This window comes from Notamacropus eugenii, chromosome 5, assembly GCF_028372415.1.
Source record: "Notamacropus eugenii isolate mMacEug1 chromosome 5, mMacEug1.pri_v2, whole genome shotgun sequence".
Classification (NCBI taxonomy): domain Eukaryota; kingdom Metazoa; phylum Chordata; class Mammalia; order Diprotodontia; family Macropodidae; genus Notamacropus; species Notamacropus eugenii.
The window spans coordinates 130,230,273-130,247,632 of record NC_092876.1 but is presented as its reverse complement, the minus strand read 5'-3'; the positions used below and the strand labels follow the sequence as shown (position 1 = coordinate 130,247,632).

General features: G+C 37.7%; 1 protein-coding gene and 1 long non-coding RNA gene across 7 annotated transcripts in view; one reads left to right on the top strand and one right to left on the bottom strand.

Moving 5' to 3' along the window:
* The window catches only part of XRRA1 (X-ray radiation resistance associated 1), a 117,077-nt gene that overhangs the window by 76,010 nt on the left and 23,707 nt on the right, over positions 1-17,360 (bottom strand). For 5 of the 6 annotated variants that reach the window (XR_011967396.1, XM_072610835.1, XM_072610838.1 and 2 more), the window contains 2 exons: positions 13,387-13,496; positions 8,132-8,322 (listed from right to left, as the gene is read on the bottom strand). The exons of the other annotated variant lie outside the window; for it this stretch is intronic. Coding sequence is in view for 4 of the 5 variants with exons in the window: in XM_072610835.1 (XP_072466936.1) it covers positions 8,132-8,322; positions 13,387-13,496 (301 nt within the window). In the remaining variant the exon portion in view is untranslated. The remainder of the gene's footprint in view (positions 1-8,131; positions 8,323-13,386; positions 13,497-17,360) is intronic. 6 annotated transcript variants of the gene reach the window in all.
* Positions 1-17,360, top strand: part of LOC140505161 (uncharacterized) — a 49,456-nt gene that overhangs the window by 29,435 nt on the left and 2,661 nt on the right. Inside the window, exons 2-3 of the long non-coding RNA XR_011967398.1 lie at positions 12,091-12,351; positions 13,243-13,368. This is a non-coding gene — a long non-coding RNA (uncharacterized lncRNA). The remainder of the gene's footprint in view (positions 1-12,090; positions 12,352-13,242; positions 13,369-17,360) is intronic.

The window sequence follows — 17,360 nt, the reverse complement described above, 5'->3', positions numbered from 1 at the left end:
AATGTTCTTTTAAGGCAAAATGCCTTCCACAACCAGAGAAAGAACTATGGAATTCAATAGCAGAATGTAGCAGATCATTTTCTTTTGTATTACATTTTGGTTTGTTTTATGATTTCTCCCATTCATTTTAGTTCTTCTATGCAACATGACTAAGATGAAAATGTATTTAATAGGAGTGTATGTGTAGAAACTATATAAAATTGTATGTCATCTTGGGGGGGAAGTAGGGGGGAAGGAGGGAGAGGGAAGGAAAAACATCTAAGTTATATGGAAGAGATTGTAGAACACTGAAAAAAAAATAATAATTTTAAAAAAAGAAAAAAGGCCCCCCCAAAATAAAAGGGCTATCACTTCTTAAACTTCCCTAATCACTGAATAAGTGTTGCCTCAGTGAAAGTGAGAACTCAGAAAGACCTTAGCTTAAAAAGGCTGAGGTCTCCCACTGCATCCTGGGCCATCTCCACTTGTCCTGATCTATATCTGGTCACTGGACTCAGATGGCTCTGTAGGGGAAAGTGAGGCTGGTGACTTTGCACATCCCTCCCTCACTTAAATCCAATTCACTTGCAAGTCATGGCATCATCTCCCTGATGTCATGGTCCTCTTTGAGAATGAAGGACAAACCACTGTACTGTGCACAGGTTTGTGAACAACCACAAGCACTCTTTTCAGCTGTGGAACTTGACCAGGATCCTTGTTCCCCTGTGGCTGCAAGCTCTACTGTGTCAGTGCTCCCTTTCACAATGGGACTAAGACCCAGGAGCACAACCCAAATACAAGTATAGGCAATGCAACAGAGTCCTGCCCGTAGTGCCAGAAAAAGGGACCCCTATAAATATCCTTCTGACCTGCTGTCTAATCCCTTTGCCATCTGTGGGCTGAGAGGTCTGAAAAATGCCACTGCTGCCACTGGTTCAGTCACCCTGAGGCTTACTCCTGGTTTACTAGGACTCAATCTGTGTTGCTGCAGTATGCAATGAACCGTGCTCCTCTCTCATCCTGGTGCAAGAAACCTTTCCTGACAACCTTCTAAATTGTCTTGGGCTAGGAAATTGTTTCATTCTGTCTTTTTGTGGGTTTTGCCACTCTAGACTTGTTTTGAGTCATTTGGAAGGGTTTGGGGGAAAGCTTAAGTCCTTTGGGGGAAAGCTTAAGTCCCTGCCTTTACTCTGCCATCTTGGCCCTGTCTCAACATTTTTCCAATTGTTTATATCTGACTATCTATGGGAAAAGTGTTTTGTGATTGTGTTCATATAGTTCCTTGGTTTGTGTTGGCAGATGGATTCTCAAATATTTTATATTGTCTATATTTATTTATAAATGGAATTTCTCTTTCTGTCTCTTGCTGCTAGACTTGGGTTATGTGGGTTTATTTTATGTCCTGCAAATTTGCTAAAGTTGTTAATCATTTCAACTAGCTTTTTAGTTGATTCTCTAGAATTCTCTAAGTATACCATCATATCATCTGCAAACAGTGATAGTTTTGTTTCCTCCTTGCCTATTCTAATTCAATCGATTTTTTTCTTCTCTTATTGCTTTGGTTAACATTTCTAGTACAAAACTAAATAATAGTCATGATGCAGACTTCCTGCTTCACCTTTGATCTTATAGGTAAGGCTTCTAGCATTTCCCCATTACAGATATGCTTGCTGATGGTTTTAGATAGATACTATTTATCATTTTAAAGAAAGCTCTATGAATTCCTATATTCTCTAGTGTTTTTAATAGGAATAGGTGCTATATTTTGTCAAAAGCTTTTCCTGAATCTAATGAGATAATATAATATTGTTATTGATATAATCAAATATGCTGAGTTTTCCTAACATTGAAGCAGTCTTGCATTTCTGGTAAAAATCCCACCTGGTCATAGTGTAGGATTCTGGTAATATATTGCCGTTCTGCATGAATATTCATTAGGGAAATTGGGACCATAGTTTTCTTTCTCTGTTTTTTGCTTTTCCTGGTTTAGGTATCAACATCATATTTGTGTCAGAAAAGGAATTTGGTAGGACTCTTTTTTTCGCCTATTTTCTCAACTAGTTTATATAGTATTGGAATCAATTATTCTTTCAATCTTTCACAAAATTTGCTTATGAACTGTCTAGCCCTAGGGATTTTTTTCTTAGGGAGTTCATTGAGGGTTTGTTCAATTTATTTTTCTAAGATTGAGTTATTTAAGCATTCTAGTTCTTCTTCTGTTTATTTGAGCAATTCATATGTCTTATAAATATTCATCCATGTTGTTTAGATTGTCAGATTTGTTGGCATATAATTGGGCAAAATATTTCCTAATGATTGCTTTAATTTCCTCTTCATTGGTGATGAATTCACCTTTTTTTTTTTAAACTTCTGATACTGAAAATATGGTTTTCTTCTTTTTTAAAAATCAAATTAGCCAATGGTTTATCTATCTTCTTGTTCCCCACCCTCCACAAAATCAGTTCCTAGTTTTATCTATTAGCTTGATAATTTTCTTACTTTCAATTTTATTAATCTCATCTTTGGTTTTCAGGATTTCCTGAAATTTGGTGCTTAATTGGGGATTTTTAATTTGTTCTTTTTTTGAGTTATTTGAGTTGCACACCCAATTTATTGACCTATTCTTTCTCTATTTTATTGATGTAAGAATTTAGAGAAATAAATTTTCTTTTACATACTGCTTTGACTGCATTCCATAAATTTTGGTATGCTGTCTTATTGTAGTCATTCACGTTGATGAAAACATTGATTGTGTCTATGATTTGTTCTTTGACCCACTTATTCTTTAGGATTAGATTATTTAGTTTCTAATGAATCTTAATCTATCTTTTCACTGTCCTTTATTGAATATAATTTTTATTGCATTATGACCAAAAAAGGATGCAAATGTTCTGCCTTTCTATATCTGATTTTGAGGTTTTTATGTCCTAATACATGATCAATTTTTGTGTAGGTGCCATGTACCACTGAGAAAAATGTATTCTTTTCTATCTCTATTCAATTTTCCCCAGAAGTCTGTCATATCTAACTTTTTAAAAATTCTATTCACCTCCTTATTTTCTTCTTTATTTTGGGTTAGATTTATCTAGTTTGGAGGGGGGAAAGTTGAGGTCCCCCACTAGTACAGTTTTGCTGTCTATTTCCTCTTATGACTCATTTAACTTCTCCTTTAAGAATCTGGATGCTCTATCACTTGGTGCATATGTTTAGTATTGACATTACTTCATTGTCTATGGTACCTTTTTGGAACATAGAATTTCCTTCCTTATCTCTTTTAATTAGATCTATTTTTGCTTTTGTTTTGTCTGAGATCATGATTAGTACCCCTAATTTTTTTTACTTCAGCTGAAGCATAATAGATTCTGATCCAATCCCTTACCTTTATTCTATGTGTAACTCTCTGCTTCAGAGTGTGTTTCTTGTAAACAGCATATTGTTGTATTCTGATTTTTAATTCATTCTGTTATCCACTTCCATTTTATAGGAGAGTTCATTCCATTCACATTCACAGTTATGATTACTGTATATTTCCTTCCATCCTATGTTTCATCCTGTTTATTCTTTTCTCTCTCCTTTTACCCCTTTCCTCCTCACAAATGTTTTGCTTCTGACCATCACCTCCCCCAATCTGCCCTTCATTTTGTCAGCCTCCCATCCTTTTACTTAACTCTTGACCCTTCTAGTTCCCTTTAGGGTAAGATAGATTTCTATATCCAAATGATTGTGTATGTTATTCTCTCTTTGAGCAAATTCTAATGAAAGTAAGGTTTAAGTGATACCTACCCTCCTTGAAGTAGTTTTTGTACCTTTTCATGTAAGGTAATTTATTCCATTCTACTTCTCTCTTCCTTCTGCTCCCAGTGTAATCTTTCTCCCCCTAATTTTTTTTGTCATCACCTCAAAGTCACTTATACCCTCCTCCTCAGTCCATGTATATTGTTTCTAACTGCACTAATAGTGACACAGTTCTTAAGACACACAAGTGTCATCTTCCAATGTAAGAATGTAAACATTTTAACCTTATTGAAACACTTATGTTTTCTCTTTCCTTTTTTATGCTTTCCTTGAAATTTGAAATTGAAAATCAATTGTTTTTTGTTCAGATCACCAGAAAAAGTTTGAAAGTTTTCTGTTTCACTGAATGACCATGTTTCCCCTGAAGGATTATGCTCAGTTTTGTCAGATAGATGATCTTTGGTTGTAGACTTAGTTCTTTTCCTTTCTGGAATATCATAATCCATGCCCTCTGATCTTTAATGTTGAAGTTGCTAAATCTTATGTAATTCTGACTTTGGCTCCTTGATATTTGAATTATTTCTTTCTGGCTGCTCACAATATTTTCTCCTTGATCTGGAAGTTCTAAAATTTGGCTATCATATTTTTAGAAGTTTCATTTTGGGATCTTTTTCAGGAGGAGACCTATGGATTCTTTTGATGTCTATTTTACCCTTTGGTTATAGGAGATTAGGGAAGATTTCTTTGATAATTTCTTGAATTATCAGGTCTAGGTCCTTTTTTGATCATAGCTTTCAGGCAGTCTAATAATTTTAAAATGATCTTTCTTACATCTATTTTCCAGGTCAGTTGTTTCTCCAATGAGGTATTTTACAGTTTCTCCTATTTTTGCATTATTTTGATTTTTTTTATTGGATCTTGATATCTCATAAAGTCATTAGCTTTCACTTGTCCAATTTTAATTTTTAAGGAGTTACTTTCTTCAATTAACTTTTTAATCTCTTTTTCTATTTGGTCAATTCTACTTTTTAGGAAGTTATTTTCTTCAGTAAATTTTTGTACATCTTTTCCTCCATTTTTTGTACATCTTTTTCTCCATTTTTTGTGCTTCCTTTATCAAGCTGTTGACTTTTTTCATGATTCTCTTGCATTACTCTCATTTCTTTCCCTTATTTTTCTTCTACCTCTTTTATTTTATTTTTAAACTCTTTTTTGAGCTTTTCCCAGGAGTTCTTTTTGGGCCAGAGGCCAATTCACATTTTTCTTTGAGGTTTTGCAAGTAGGTGTTTTAACATTATTGTCCTCTTCTGAGTTTTTGTCTTGAACTTTCCTGTTACCATAATAACTTTCCATGATGGAGTTTTTTGTTCTTTGCTCTTTCCAGCCTATTTCGTTACTTTTAAAGTTGAGCTCTGCTCCTGCGGTACAAGGGGGTACTGTCCCAAGTTTCTTGTGATGGGGCATGGTTGTTTGCCTGGTGCTACCTTGGGGCCTATCTGGGACCCTCATGCTGTGCCAGGACTGTGGGGGTCTGGTGGCTCACCTGGGGCTGCACTGAGGCAGAGGTGGGGTGGGGAGAGTGACTGGTGCTGTGAGGGGGCTCACAAAGTGCTGCACTGAGGCATGTAGGGGGTCCTGGTGTTGGTCTGTCTGCCTGGTGCTGTGTTGGGGCTCAGGGTCTTGCACTGGTTTGCTGAGATGCTGCCTACCCTGGACTATTCTCCCATTTTACCCAAGTGAGACAGACCTTTCCTGTCAACCTTTCAAGTTGTCTTGGGCCAGAAAATGTTTTCACCCTGTCTTTCAGTTGGTTCTGGCACTCTAAAATTTGTTTTGGGATGCTGTTTTGTAGTTGAATGGAAGGAAATATGGAACAATTCAGGCAATTTCCTGCTTCCTCTGCCATCTTGGTTCCTAGAAGTCTCATGTTTGTTAGTCTGGAGAGTAAGATAACGCATTATTTCCCCCACACCATTCCATCAATGCCATACAATTTGTTGTTTAGTTGTTTGAAGCAGTGTCCGACTCTCCATGAACTCATTTGGGGTTTTCTTGGTAGAGACACTGGAGTGGCTTATCATTTCCTTCTCCATCTCATTTTACAAATGAGGAAACTGAGGCAAGCAGGGACATACAGCTAGCAAGTGTCTGAGGCAAGATTTGTACTCAGGAGGATGAGTCTTTTTGACTCCAGATCTGGCACACTGTGCACTATGGCACCACCTAGCTGCCCCTTGCTGTACAATACCACAAACAATGATTCCTATTTCATCTACCATTTCTTCCACTGGACTGTGAGCTCCTTGAGAGCAGGGACTGACTGTTACCTTTTTTTGTAACCCTGGAACTTAGTGCAATGCCTGGCACACAGTATGTGCTTCATAAATGTTTACTGAGTGAGAGATTCACCTACCTTACCGAGCTGCTGTGAGGAAAATGTGTTGTAAACCTTAGAGTACTATACGAGTGTGGGTTATTATGAATAATAATAGTGATTATAATAATGTTTATAGAAAGTCTAAGCACTGTGCTCAGTATTGCCAGAGATACAAGACTAAGATAAGAAACAGTCACTGTCCTTAAGGAGTTCAGTCAAATAAAGGTAAAAGACACACAGATAGCAATCACAACAATAGCATATATAACAAACATATCAGAGAGCTACAAAGCAAAGTGTTATTCGAGGTCTGGAAGAAAAGGCTGCTCTTCTGGACCAAGGAATATTTCCTGGAGGAGGCATTTGTCAGACGATAAATAAGGGGTAGGAATTTGACAGGTGAGGAGGAGGCCTGTGGGGAAATGAAAAATGTAAATGCATGAGCACAGGTCCATAAGTGGGAGGGTACAGCGTACATGCAGGGGACAAAGGATTGTCCAATTTGGCTAGAAAATGAAGTGTACAGAAGCAAGTGACATGAGATCAAGCTGGAAAGGTAAGGTTGTGAAAGAGGTAGACACTAGCTATATGACCCCTGGCAAATCTCTTTACCCTGTTTGCCTCAGTTTCCTCATCTGTAAGATGACTGGAGGAGGAAATGGCAAAACACTTCAATATTTTTGCCAGGAAAATCCCAAATGGGGTCACAAAGAGTCAGACACAACTAATCAACTAAACAACAAGGTTGCAATAGATTATGGAGAGCCTTGCATCCCTGACAAATAAGTCAAAACTTTACTTGGTAGGCACTAGAGAGCCACTGATAGTAAGCAGAGGAGTAATGATCAGTTTGATGCATAAAAAAGATATTCTGGCAGCGTCCGACGGATGGCTTTTGGGGAAAGCTGGGGAGTAGGAAGATCTAGAAGGAGGTCTTATCTATATTTGGAACTAGTGGTATGACTTTTAGCAAGCTTCTTTAGGTTTGCCATTAACTTGCTATATGACCTTAGGAAAGTCATCAACTCCTAGAGCCTGAAGAGAGCAGTTAGGGTCTCTTTGAGCACTACAGTTACCACCAGTTTTCCATTTTTGTCTCTTAATCCCCAAAATGGTCTAGAGGTTCCAATGATAACTTTAGCATCCTTTTGTGAATTTCCTCTATAGACAAAATTTCTCCTTCCCCCCCCCCAAAAAACCCCTTTTTTATCTAGGAGGAAAGCTAAACAAAATGATAATTATAATATTAATGGCATTAGCTTGTGTTTATTTAGTACTTTTATTTCCAAGGGGCAATCTTTGTCCCCTGCATGTGCCCTCCTTCTAAGCCTTTGCTGATGCAGTTATGTTTTGTATTCACCCACTGGCCTCCTCTTCACCCTGTTGAATCTCCACCTGTTTTATTAGTTTATTTATGGTTACACATGCACATTCACTCTTTCACTGACTTTCATCTCAACCCTAGAGTAGGTGGTAGCAATTACAGCGTTATCCCTATTTTATGAATGAGAGATCAGTGGCCCAGACAGCATAGCAGTCCTACCCAAGGTTACAGAGCTAGTGAGGGATCAAACAGGGATTCCAGTGCCAAGCCCTGTGTTCTTTCTATTGCAAGACTCTATGCCTTCTAAATGACCTCATGGGATTGTTAAGAATACTTTCAGCTCCAAAGCAGGACATAAATATGCTATTAATGTAATTATTATTAGCCTACCTTCAGTTCTGGTCTTCCCATTCTCTGCAAGGAGAAGGGCAAAATCTAGCTATGTCTTCTGCCCTCACATATAGGGAAATAAACAGAAGCTATCAGTTATGAGTTCTATCTTATTGCAACCACTTCCTCTCTCAGAGCCTCAGTTTCCCCAAATACAAAATGAAGGGGTTGGTCTAGAAGATCTCTAAGTGCCCTGCCAGCTCTGACATTCTATATTCCTATTCCACCACTAATAAATACTCTAGGGTCATTAGTCTAGGAGCCCCTCCATCCTGTTCTTCTGCACATGCTTGTTCTCAAGAGCTCAAGGCCGAGTTTTTTCTCACCAAAAAGGACCGATCTAAGATGCGCCTCTCAGGAACATGAAACAGGCTTTCAATTGAGGTCCACCTCTTCCTTCGAATCTGTGCGGGGGAAGGTTTTTTATGGTCTTCCTGAACGTCTGTGTGGGAGTTCACTACTTGCTTGAACTTCTTCTTTAAGGAAGCTTTTTGGGCCACCAGCCAGTGGCTTTTACCTATAAAAGTTAGAGAAATGAGAAGGAGGAGAAAGGAAGGAAAAGAAAGGAAGGAAAGAAGGGAGTGAGGGAGGGAGGAAAGAAAGAAAGAAAGAAAGAAAGAAAGAAAGAAAGAAAGAAAGAAAGAGAGAGAGAGAAAAAGGAAAGGAAAGGAGGAAGGAAGGAAGTGAGGGAGGGAGGAAAGAAGGAAGGAAGGGAAGGAGGAAGGAAGGAAGGGAGGGAGGAAGGAAGGAAGGGAGGGAGGGAGGAAGGAAGAGTGAGGGAGAGAGGAAAGAAGGAAGGAAGGAAGAGAAAGAAGGAAGAAAGGAGGGGAAGGAAGGAAGGAAGTGAGAAAGGAAAGAAAGAAGGAAAGCAAAGAAGAGAAGAGGGGAAAGGAGAGAAAAGAGAGGAGGGACAGGGAGGGAAGAGGAGAGGAGAGAAGCAAGGCAGAAGACAGCAAAGAGGAAAAAAGAGGACAGGAGAGGAGATGAGGAGAAAAAAAACAGAGGCAGAATAAAGATACTATTCATTTTCTTTCTATATGTCTCATATAGGTACATGTAATTATTTATAGGCTGGTGACACATACTTTGAGCTTCAAAGCTGGAAGGGATGCCACGTCTCCTATATGCACTCCCATACAGTACTCCCTTCTAAATCTCACTAGGAGGATGATCATTCAACCTCTTCATCACCTCTAGTGACAGTGACCTCACTACCTCCTAAGGTAGAGGAGTCTTGAGGCCTGTGGTCTGATCTAAGGAACATTAGGGCATGAGCTGATGGAGATGAAGATGAAGGTACTGCTACTTTAACTCCATCTTGTCATTTTAAGATGTTCCAAAGCAGGATTTGCCCCTACAAGAGACTCTTGGAAATGAACTTAATATTTGGTCCAATGCTTACCTGAAGCATGACCCTCTACATATCCTGGACAGGGGCTATCTCTGGTAACCAGTGGCTCACTCTCACAAGGCAGACCAATCCACTGGAATAGTGACCTCTATGAAGAAGTTTTTCTTTATATTAAGCCAATATTAGCTTTCCTATAACTTCTACCCAATGGTCAAAGTTATGCTTTCAGGAACTATCTGTAACATGTCTTTTCCAGAGAGATGAAAGGTCAGTTTTACTCAGCAAATCAGAAGCATTATCAGGATAAAGGCAGGTTTTTCCCTTCTCTGAACCTCAGCCTCTTTCCCTGTAAAGTGAGCTAGTTGGGCCACGTGTTCTCTTAAAGTCAAATGAAAAGATGATGTGGGAGTTATCTACAGCAATATGAAAAAATCTCATCTGTGGTTCTTCCAGCTTTTATCATTGCATCAATGATTTGGATTAATTAGGTCTCTTACTGCGTTTCTCTAATTTATTATTACTAACACCCATGTTCTTCACTGTTTTGTGAAGTAAAAATGTCCATAATCTTTCCCCTATATGATTTTACAAATGAATTCATATTAGCACAGTGCCAGGAATATAGAAAATCCTTAATAAATGTTTGTTGACTTGATAAACTGGTTTAACCCTGGGCTAGCACCTTTCAGCTACTGATCAGAGAGATCAGACGAGTTGGTATCTAGATTCTTTGGCCTCCACGTTGCAGTGATTGTTTTATGTCAGTTTAAATTTCTTAGGAAATAATCATCTGTGCTAATGACCAGTCCTTTATCCATTTCCTATTTTTCAGTCTTAATAGCTTGTTTAGAAGGGTCAGGTCAGAGCTGTTTTAATTACATGCCAAATCATCTCATTTTCACTCTTCTAACTAAGAGGCGCTAATTTTGACCTTTGTCCTAACAAGTGCCAGCTAAGTGCACTTAGATGACATGGATGAAACAGTCCTTATAAGGAACTTACCATTTACATGGGTTTATTTAAATATATTAGCATATACAGAATATATACAAGATACAATGTATACAAGACAATTTGAGGAGGAAGGACACTAGCAGCTAAGAAGATTGAGAAAGGTTTGATGTAGAAGGTGGTGGTTGAGTAAACTAGGCACTCTAAGAGGTGGAGATAAGGAAGGAGTGAATTCCAGGCAGAGGGGACAGTGAAAAGAGATGGGAGAAGGAGCAACAACTCCTTCTGCCTTCTTGTTTCATTTAAAGAGAACTGGGTAAGCAAATGAAAGAGAAAAAAGAGATGAAGAAGGAGCCAAAAGGCTGACCCAGATAAGACCTGAGTTTGAATCATACCCATGATGCAAAATAGTTGCGGGATCCTGGGCAACACTCAATCTCTGTAAGCTTCAGAAAATTAGATTCTGAGCCAGGAAGATGCCACTGCTAACAGAAAGAGCTGGTCATGCCAATGCTAGCCTTTTCAACACTGAGGACATTCTATTCCTTCACAAACGTAGGCAGCAGCACAGTGGGACACTGAGGTTCTATCACAAGTCTTTCTAGTAGGCGTGCTCACATGTAATGCCCTTTAGCTGTTGAGACTTCCTGGTCCTCTAGATCTCGAGGCTCTGGTCTTTAGCCAACTGGAAAGTCGTTATGCCCTTTCTGTTCCCTAGCTTGCAACACTGTGTCAATAAAGCTGCTCCAAGTATAAAGACAAGAGAAGTTTTGCCCTCCTGGCACTGCCAGACCTGGAGGAGCTGGTTTTGGAAAACAGGTGATGAAGTGCCTACTGCCTATTTTAATGCCTTGTTATTTATCTCACATTCAATTTTAAGTAAATGTTCTTTTGCCTTACTGTGAGATCACCTATTGAATTCTGGATGATCTCAAGGAGATTTAGAGAAAACAAAGAAGCTTATAAGCAGTGGTTTTTCTAGCAACATGAATGTAGGAGGATGGCATTAAATAAGCTTGGCTGGTGCCCAGGTACTGTCCTCTTATTGGTTTGAATGGCTATTATTTTCACCCTGGACCTGGTAGTGGTGATAATAATGATGATTTAGATGGGGAGAAAATAGAAAAGCAGTTCAGCTGCAATTGTGGGATGGGCGAGAGGCCTTGACAGAAGGTAGTGAGGTGCTGGGATGGGTGCATCTATGCATACAGGTCTAGAATTCCCTTTGTTCTTCCATTATACTAAGAGCTAGTGACAACAACAGTCCTCATTCTCAAGGAGCATTCCTTCCAATGAGAGACATCATGTGGATAAAAAGGTGTAGCAAGGGGTGTCGTGTTTGGTGAGAGCTTTCTTTTGCCTGTGTGAATTATGTATGTCCACATGGGTTTGTCTAGATATGGTTTGTAGGGAGGCAAAAATAGACATCCCTAGCAACTTCTCCCCCTACCCTTTTCTAAGGAAGACTTTGATTCCTGATAAGAAAGAAGTACGAGGTTGGGGCCAGAGCCCCTGTTTTATTTGGGGCAGCTACTGGGCTAGAGATATCTATTCGCTCCCCGAAATATTATTAGTCTTCTGTAACTTTTAAATTCAAGCTATAGTTCCTGACATATATTTCTTAATGGGAAAGAAGGTCCCAAGCTTTGTATCTAAGATTTAATTTCCTTCCCAGCAAAGGCCAGTTCCTCGATGAACATACATAGCAAATCAACCAATTATCCATGCTGATGGCAAAACAGAAATCAGAGAAAGTACATATAGGAGAAAATATACCAGAAACTAGAGACTGAGGGAGCTTTCCTGTTTGGAGAAGATAACTGAGAAAATGGGAGGGAGGGAAGGGAAGAGGGAGAGGGAGAGACCAAGACCTAGATCTTGAAAATTTCCCAAAGTCTCTAGTGCAGCAAACTGGGAATGGGGACATAATGGAAGCTGTCTTTACATGTTGACCTCTTCCCAGAGTTTTTCCTCTCTCTTTAGGGACCTCAAGAGAAGTTGGAATGGTCAGCCTCTTTCTGCAAACTGGAAGAATCTAGAATCTCCTTTCCTGCTCTCATCCATTCCAGCTGCACCCCCACCCACACGAGAGTGAGATATTGAGTAATCAATCTCCAACAAAGAGAATCACATACAATAAGCCCTTTGAGTTGGGTTATAAGGACAAATATAAGATATATGTGGACTATCCAGAAGGTGGTATCAGAAGGAAAGCACCAGCAGCTGGGGGCCTTCTTACAGAAGGTAAGCAATTGGGCTGAGTCTAGAAGTAAGGGATTCCAATAGAGGGAGCTGAGAGACAGCACTCTGGAAGAGGGAAAGCCAAGACAAAGGCACAGAGATAGGAGATGGAGCGCCATGTGTGAGGAACAGTAAGCAGACCAGTACAGATGGATCATATAGTCTATAGAGGGGAAGAAAATAAAAAAAAGATTGTAAAGATAGGAAGGGGTTAAGTTGTGAAGAGTTTTAAATGCCAATACACATATACATTGTCCAATTTAGTATTTGAAAATCACCTGTACAAGTAAGGCATGATACTTTTTTTCATAATATGAAAAAAGATCTGGTAAAGTTACTGGACTTAGGATGCATTAAAAGAAATATAATGTCCATAACACTGACAGAGCCAATAATCCTGTGTCTCTATCTTTGGTCAGACTCCATCTGTGGTGTCCTACTTAATTGTAGAGCCACATTTTAGGAAAGATATTGATAAGTTAGAGCCTATCTAAAGGACAGTATACAAGATTTGGAGTGTATGGAAACCATTTCGCTCAAGGAAGGAAAGACTAAAGGGTAATTTTGTAGAAAAGAATTGGTACTGGGTAATTCCTTTTACATTCACATTGGAAGATGAATTATACTTTTTAGGACTGACTTCAAGAGGGCAGAGCTAATGTTTGGGGGGAGGAGCTGCAAGGGAGAAATTTTTGGCTCAATATGTAGAAAAAAACCTAACAATTAAAATTGCCTTAAAATGAAATAGTCTGCCTTAAATGATAGTCAGCCTCCTACCAATGGAACTCTTCAAGCAAAGGTGGATTACTTGTTTGGAAGGTTGTGGAATGGATTCCTGCTCAGGTATAAATTGAACTAAATACCCTCTGAGTCTCCTTCAAACTCTGATTCCAGGATTGATCCTTATAGTAATCTTGTGACACCGTGACTACAAGGGATGGACAGGGCTTGGTGATCCTCTGGCAATGGGGGACAAGGCAGTGAGAAGAAGGAATCACTGTAGCCTAGAATCTTCCATGGGTAAGCAATTAACATTACCTTCATTTCTTGACCTGAATATGGTTCTAGCTGGAAAGCAGTTGGTGAGATAATGACAACCATCATCTACTTTATATAGTCCTGATCCTGACATCCTGTCAAAAGGTTTCCTAGGAAGTAAAGCAAGAAAGAAATGAAGCAAAAATTCACTGAAACCATTATTACTACAGCAAGGGAAGTGACAATAAGGAAGTGTGAAATAGATAGACATGAGGCCTTGAGGTTAGAAGATTTGGATCTGAGTCCCTCTTCCCACAGCTAGTAGCTATATATTCAATCAGTCAGCTAGCATTAAGCACCAACCATGTGCCAGGCATGGTACAAGATACTGAGGATACAAAGGCAAATAATGGCACACTCTGTATTCTCAAGTTACTTAATTTTTTTAAGAGGTAGTTAGGTAGCCCAGTGAATAGATCACTGGAACTGGACTCAGGAAGACCTAATTTCAAATCCAATCTCAGATACACACTAGCTGTGTGACCTTGAGTGAGTTACTTAACCTCTGTTTGCCTCAGTCAACTATAAAATGGGGATAATAATAGCACCTAACTCCCAGAGTTGTCATGAGGAACAAATGAGATAATTTATATTAAGTGCTTTGTAAACTTGACAGCATTGAATAAATGTCAGCTACCATTATTATTTCCTAATAGGGCTCTTGTGAAAAACAAAAACACATTGTAAACTTTGAAGGGCCATAGAAATGTGAGCTCTTATTAGCAGTAACATTAACAACCATAATTATTCATATTACCTTTGGAAAAGCATATGGGGTGGGAAGAACATGAGCAAAGAGTATGGACCAAAATGGCGGGTATGTAGATTTGGGAATCATCAGCAAAAACATGCCAGTTGAACTCATGAAAACTGATGAGACAGCCAAGTGATAATGTATTGAGTGAAAACAGAAAAGGACCCACTACAGAGTCTTGTAGAACAGCCACAGTTAGAAGGCAAGACACGGATGAAGTTGTAGCAAAGGAGACTCAGAAGGAATCTTCAGACAGATAGCAGGAGGACCAGGAAGATGGTGATCAACAGTGTCAAATACTGCAGAGAAGTAAAGAGGGATGCAGAATTACAAAGTCCATTGATTTGACAATTAAGAGATCATGGGAATTAAGAAAAAGTAAACTGCCCCTAAAGACAACTGTCACTAGAAGAGTGGGAGAACATGGATTCATGGAGGAGATTTTAAGCCTAATAGTAAAATATGACCATGGAGAACGCAAAGGTTATTAATGAACTGCTTAATCAGAGACATCAGAAAATTTCTGCCAATAGTAATGCTAAACATATATGCACCATCTAAATACTTAAAGAAAAAGCTAAATGAATTATAGAAAGAAACAGTAAAACTGCAATAGTGGGGGCACCTCAATTTACCTATCTTAGACCTAGATAAATCTACCAAAAACTGAATAAGAAAGAAATCAAGGACCTGAATAGAATTTTAGACAATACTGATTTGTGATAGAAAGGAATATATTATTGTTTCAGCTGTGTGTGAAATCTTCACAAAAACTGACCATGTATTAGGACATAAGATCCTCACAAATATATACAGAAAGGTGACATATTAAGTATATCTTTTACTGACTGTAAAAATAGTGTTTAATAAAGAATCTTTGAAGCAAAGATTAAAAATTAATTGGAAATTAAATAATTTGATCCTAAAGAATGGGTAGATCAAAGAACCAAGTAGAGAAGCAATAATTTCATTAAAGATTATAACAACAATGAGAAAACATGCCAAGATTGTGGGATGCAGCCAAAGTAGTACTTAAGGGAAATTTTATATCTTTCAATTCTTTCACCAATAAAAGACAGAAAAAGTAGATCAATTAATTAGGCATCTAATTAAAAAGAAAAACTAGAAAACCAACAAATTAACCCCTTCTCAATCAAACATCAAAATAGAAGGAGAAATTAAGAAAATTGAAAGTTAGAAAAATCATTGAATTAATAAATAAAACTAAGTTGATTTTTTGAAAAAAGATTAACAAAATAGATGTTATTTGACTAATTTTACTTTAAAAAGAAAAAACCAAATTACTAGTATAAAAAATGTAAAAGCTGAATTCATAACCAATGAAGAAGAAATAAAAACAATTATTTGGGGCTCTTTTGTTCAACTATATGCCAGTACAAACAACAATCTAAATGAAATGTATAAATGTTTACAAAAACGTTAATTTTCCAGATTAACTGAACCGGAAATAAAATAAATAACCCTCTTTTAGAAAAAAGAAATTAAACAAGCCATACATGAAGTTTCAAAGAGAAAAACCCCAAGGCTCAATGGCTTTACAACTGAATTCTACCAAACGTTTAGAGAACAATTAATTCCAATATTTCATAAATTGTGAGAAAACAGAGAAGGGATCCAACTAAATTACTTCTATGCTGCAGATATGGTCTTGATACCTAAACCAGGAAAGTCAAAACCATGAAAGAAAACAAGAGACCAATTTTCCTTATGAATACTGATGCAAAAATTTTAAATAAAAGGATCAGTATATACAAAGATCATATACTATGATTGGAATGTATTTACACCAGAAATCTGGGGCTGATTCAATGTTAGGAAAACCATAGGCCTATTAATAACAAAGCCAACAAAATTCATAGATTATTTAAGTAGATGCAGAAGAAGTTTTTGAAGAAATAAAATACACATTCCTGTTCAAAACATGAAAAACCACAGAAATAAATGGAGCTTTCCTTAAAATGATAAGTAGTACTTATCTAAAAACAAAAGCAAACATTATTTATAATGGAGATAAATTAGAAATAATAATAAGATCAGGGGTATGTCCATTATGACCATTACTATTCAATATTGCATTTGAAATGCTAGTTAGAGCATTAAGACAAAAAGAAAGAAAGAAACTGAAAGAATAAGCATTGATAAAAGAGGAACCAAAACTTTTATATCACTTTTGCAGGTGATATAATGATTTATTTTGAGAACCCTAGAAAGTCAATTAAAAAATGAATCAAAACAATTAACTTCAGCAAAGTTGCGGGATAAAAAAAATAAACCCACACAGATCATCTGCATTTCTGTATATTAACATCAAAATCCAGCAGGAAGACAAAAAAGGAGAAATTCCATTTAAGGTAAATATGGACAGTATAAATTGTAAGTGTACCTCCCAAGACACACACAGGTACTACCTATATGAATACATTACAATTGAATACAAATAACAATTTTCACAAACAAACACAGATCTAAATAATTGGAGAAATAGTCGTTGCTCTTAGGTTGGACCAATATAATAGAAACAACAATACTACTTAAACTAATTTACTTATTCAGTGCCATAACAATCAAATCTCCAAAGAATTACTTTATAGAGCTAGAAAAAATAATTACAAATTCATCCTAATGAACACAAGATCCCAGAATATCAATTAGTTTTAATCAACATTTATTAAGTGCCTACTACATGGTAGGCATTGCTAAACACTGAAAACAAAACCCAAAAAAGGCAAAAGACAGTTTCTGTCCTCAAGTGGGGGAGATAACATGCAAACAGATATATACAAAGAAAGTTATATACAGGATAAATAAGAGATAATTAACAGAGGTTAGAAAATGGAATTAAGAGGAATTGTGAAAAACTTCCTATAGAAGGTGGGATTTTAGTTTGGACTTAAAGGAAGTCAGGGAAGTCAACAGTCAGAGCAGGGGACAGAGGAAGGAAAACATTCCAAATATGGAAGACAGCAAAAGAAAATACCCAGAATGAGAAATGGAGTGTCTTGCTTGTGGGACAGCTAGGAGACCAGTGTCATTGAATGAAAAAGTATGTGTTGGGAAGTAGGGTATAAGAAGACTGGAAAGGAAGGAGGAGGCCAGGTTGTGAAGGGCTTTGAATGTCAAACAAAGCATTTTTGCTCCTGGAGATAACAGGAAGCCACTGGAATTTATTGAGTTGGGGTGGGTGAATGATGTGAGTAGA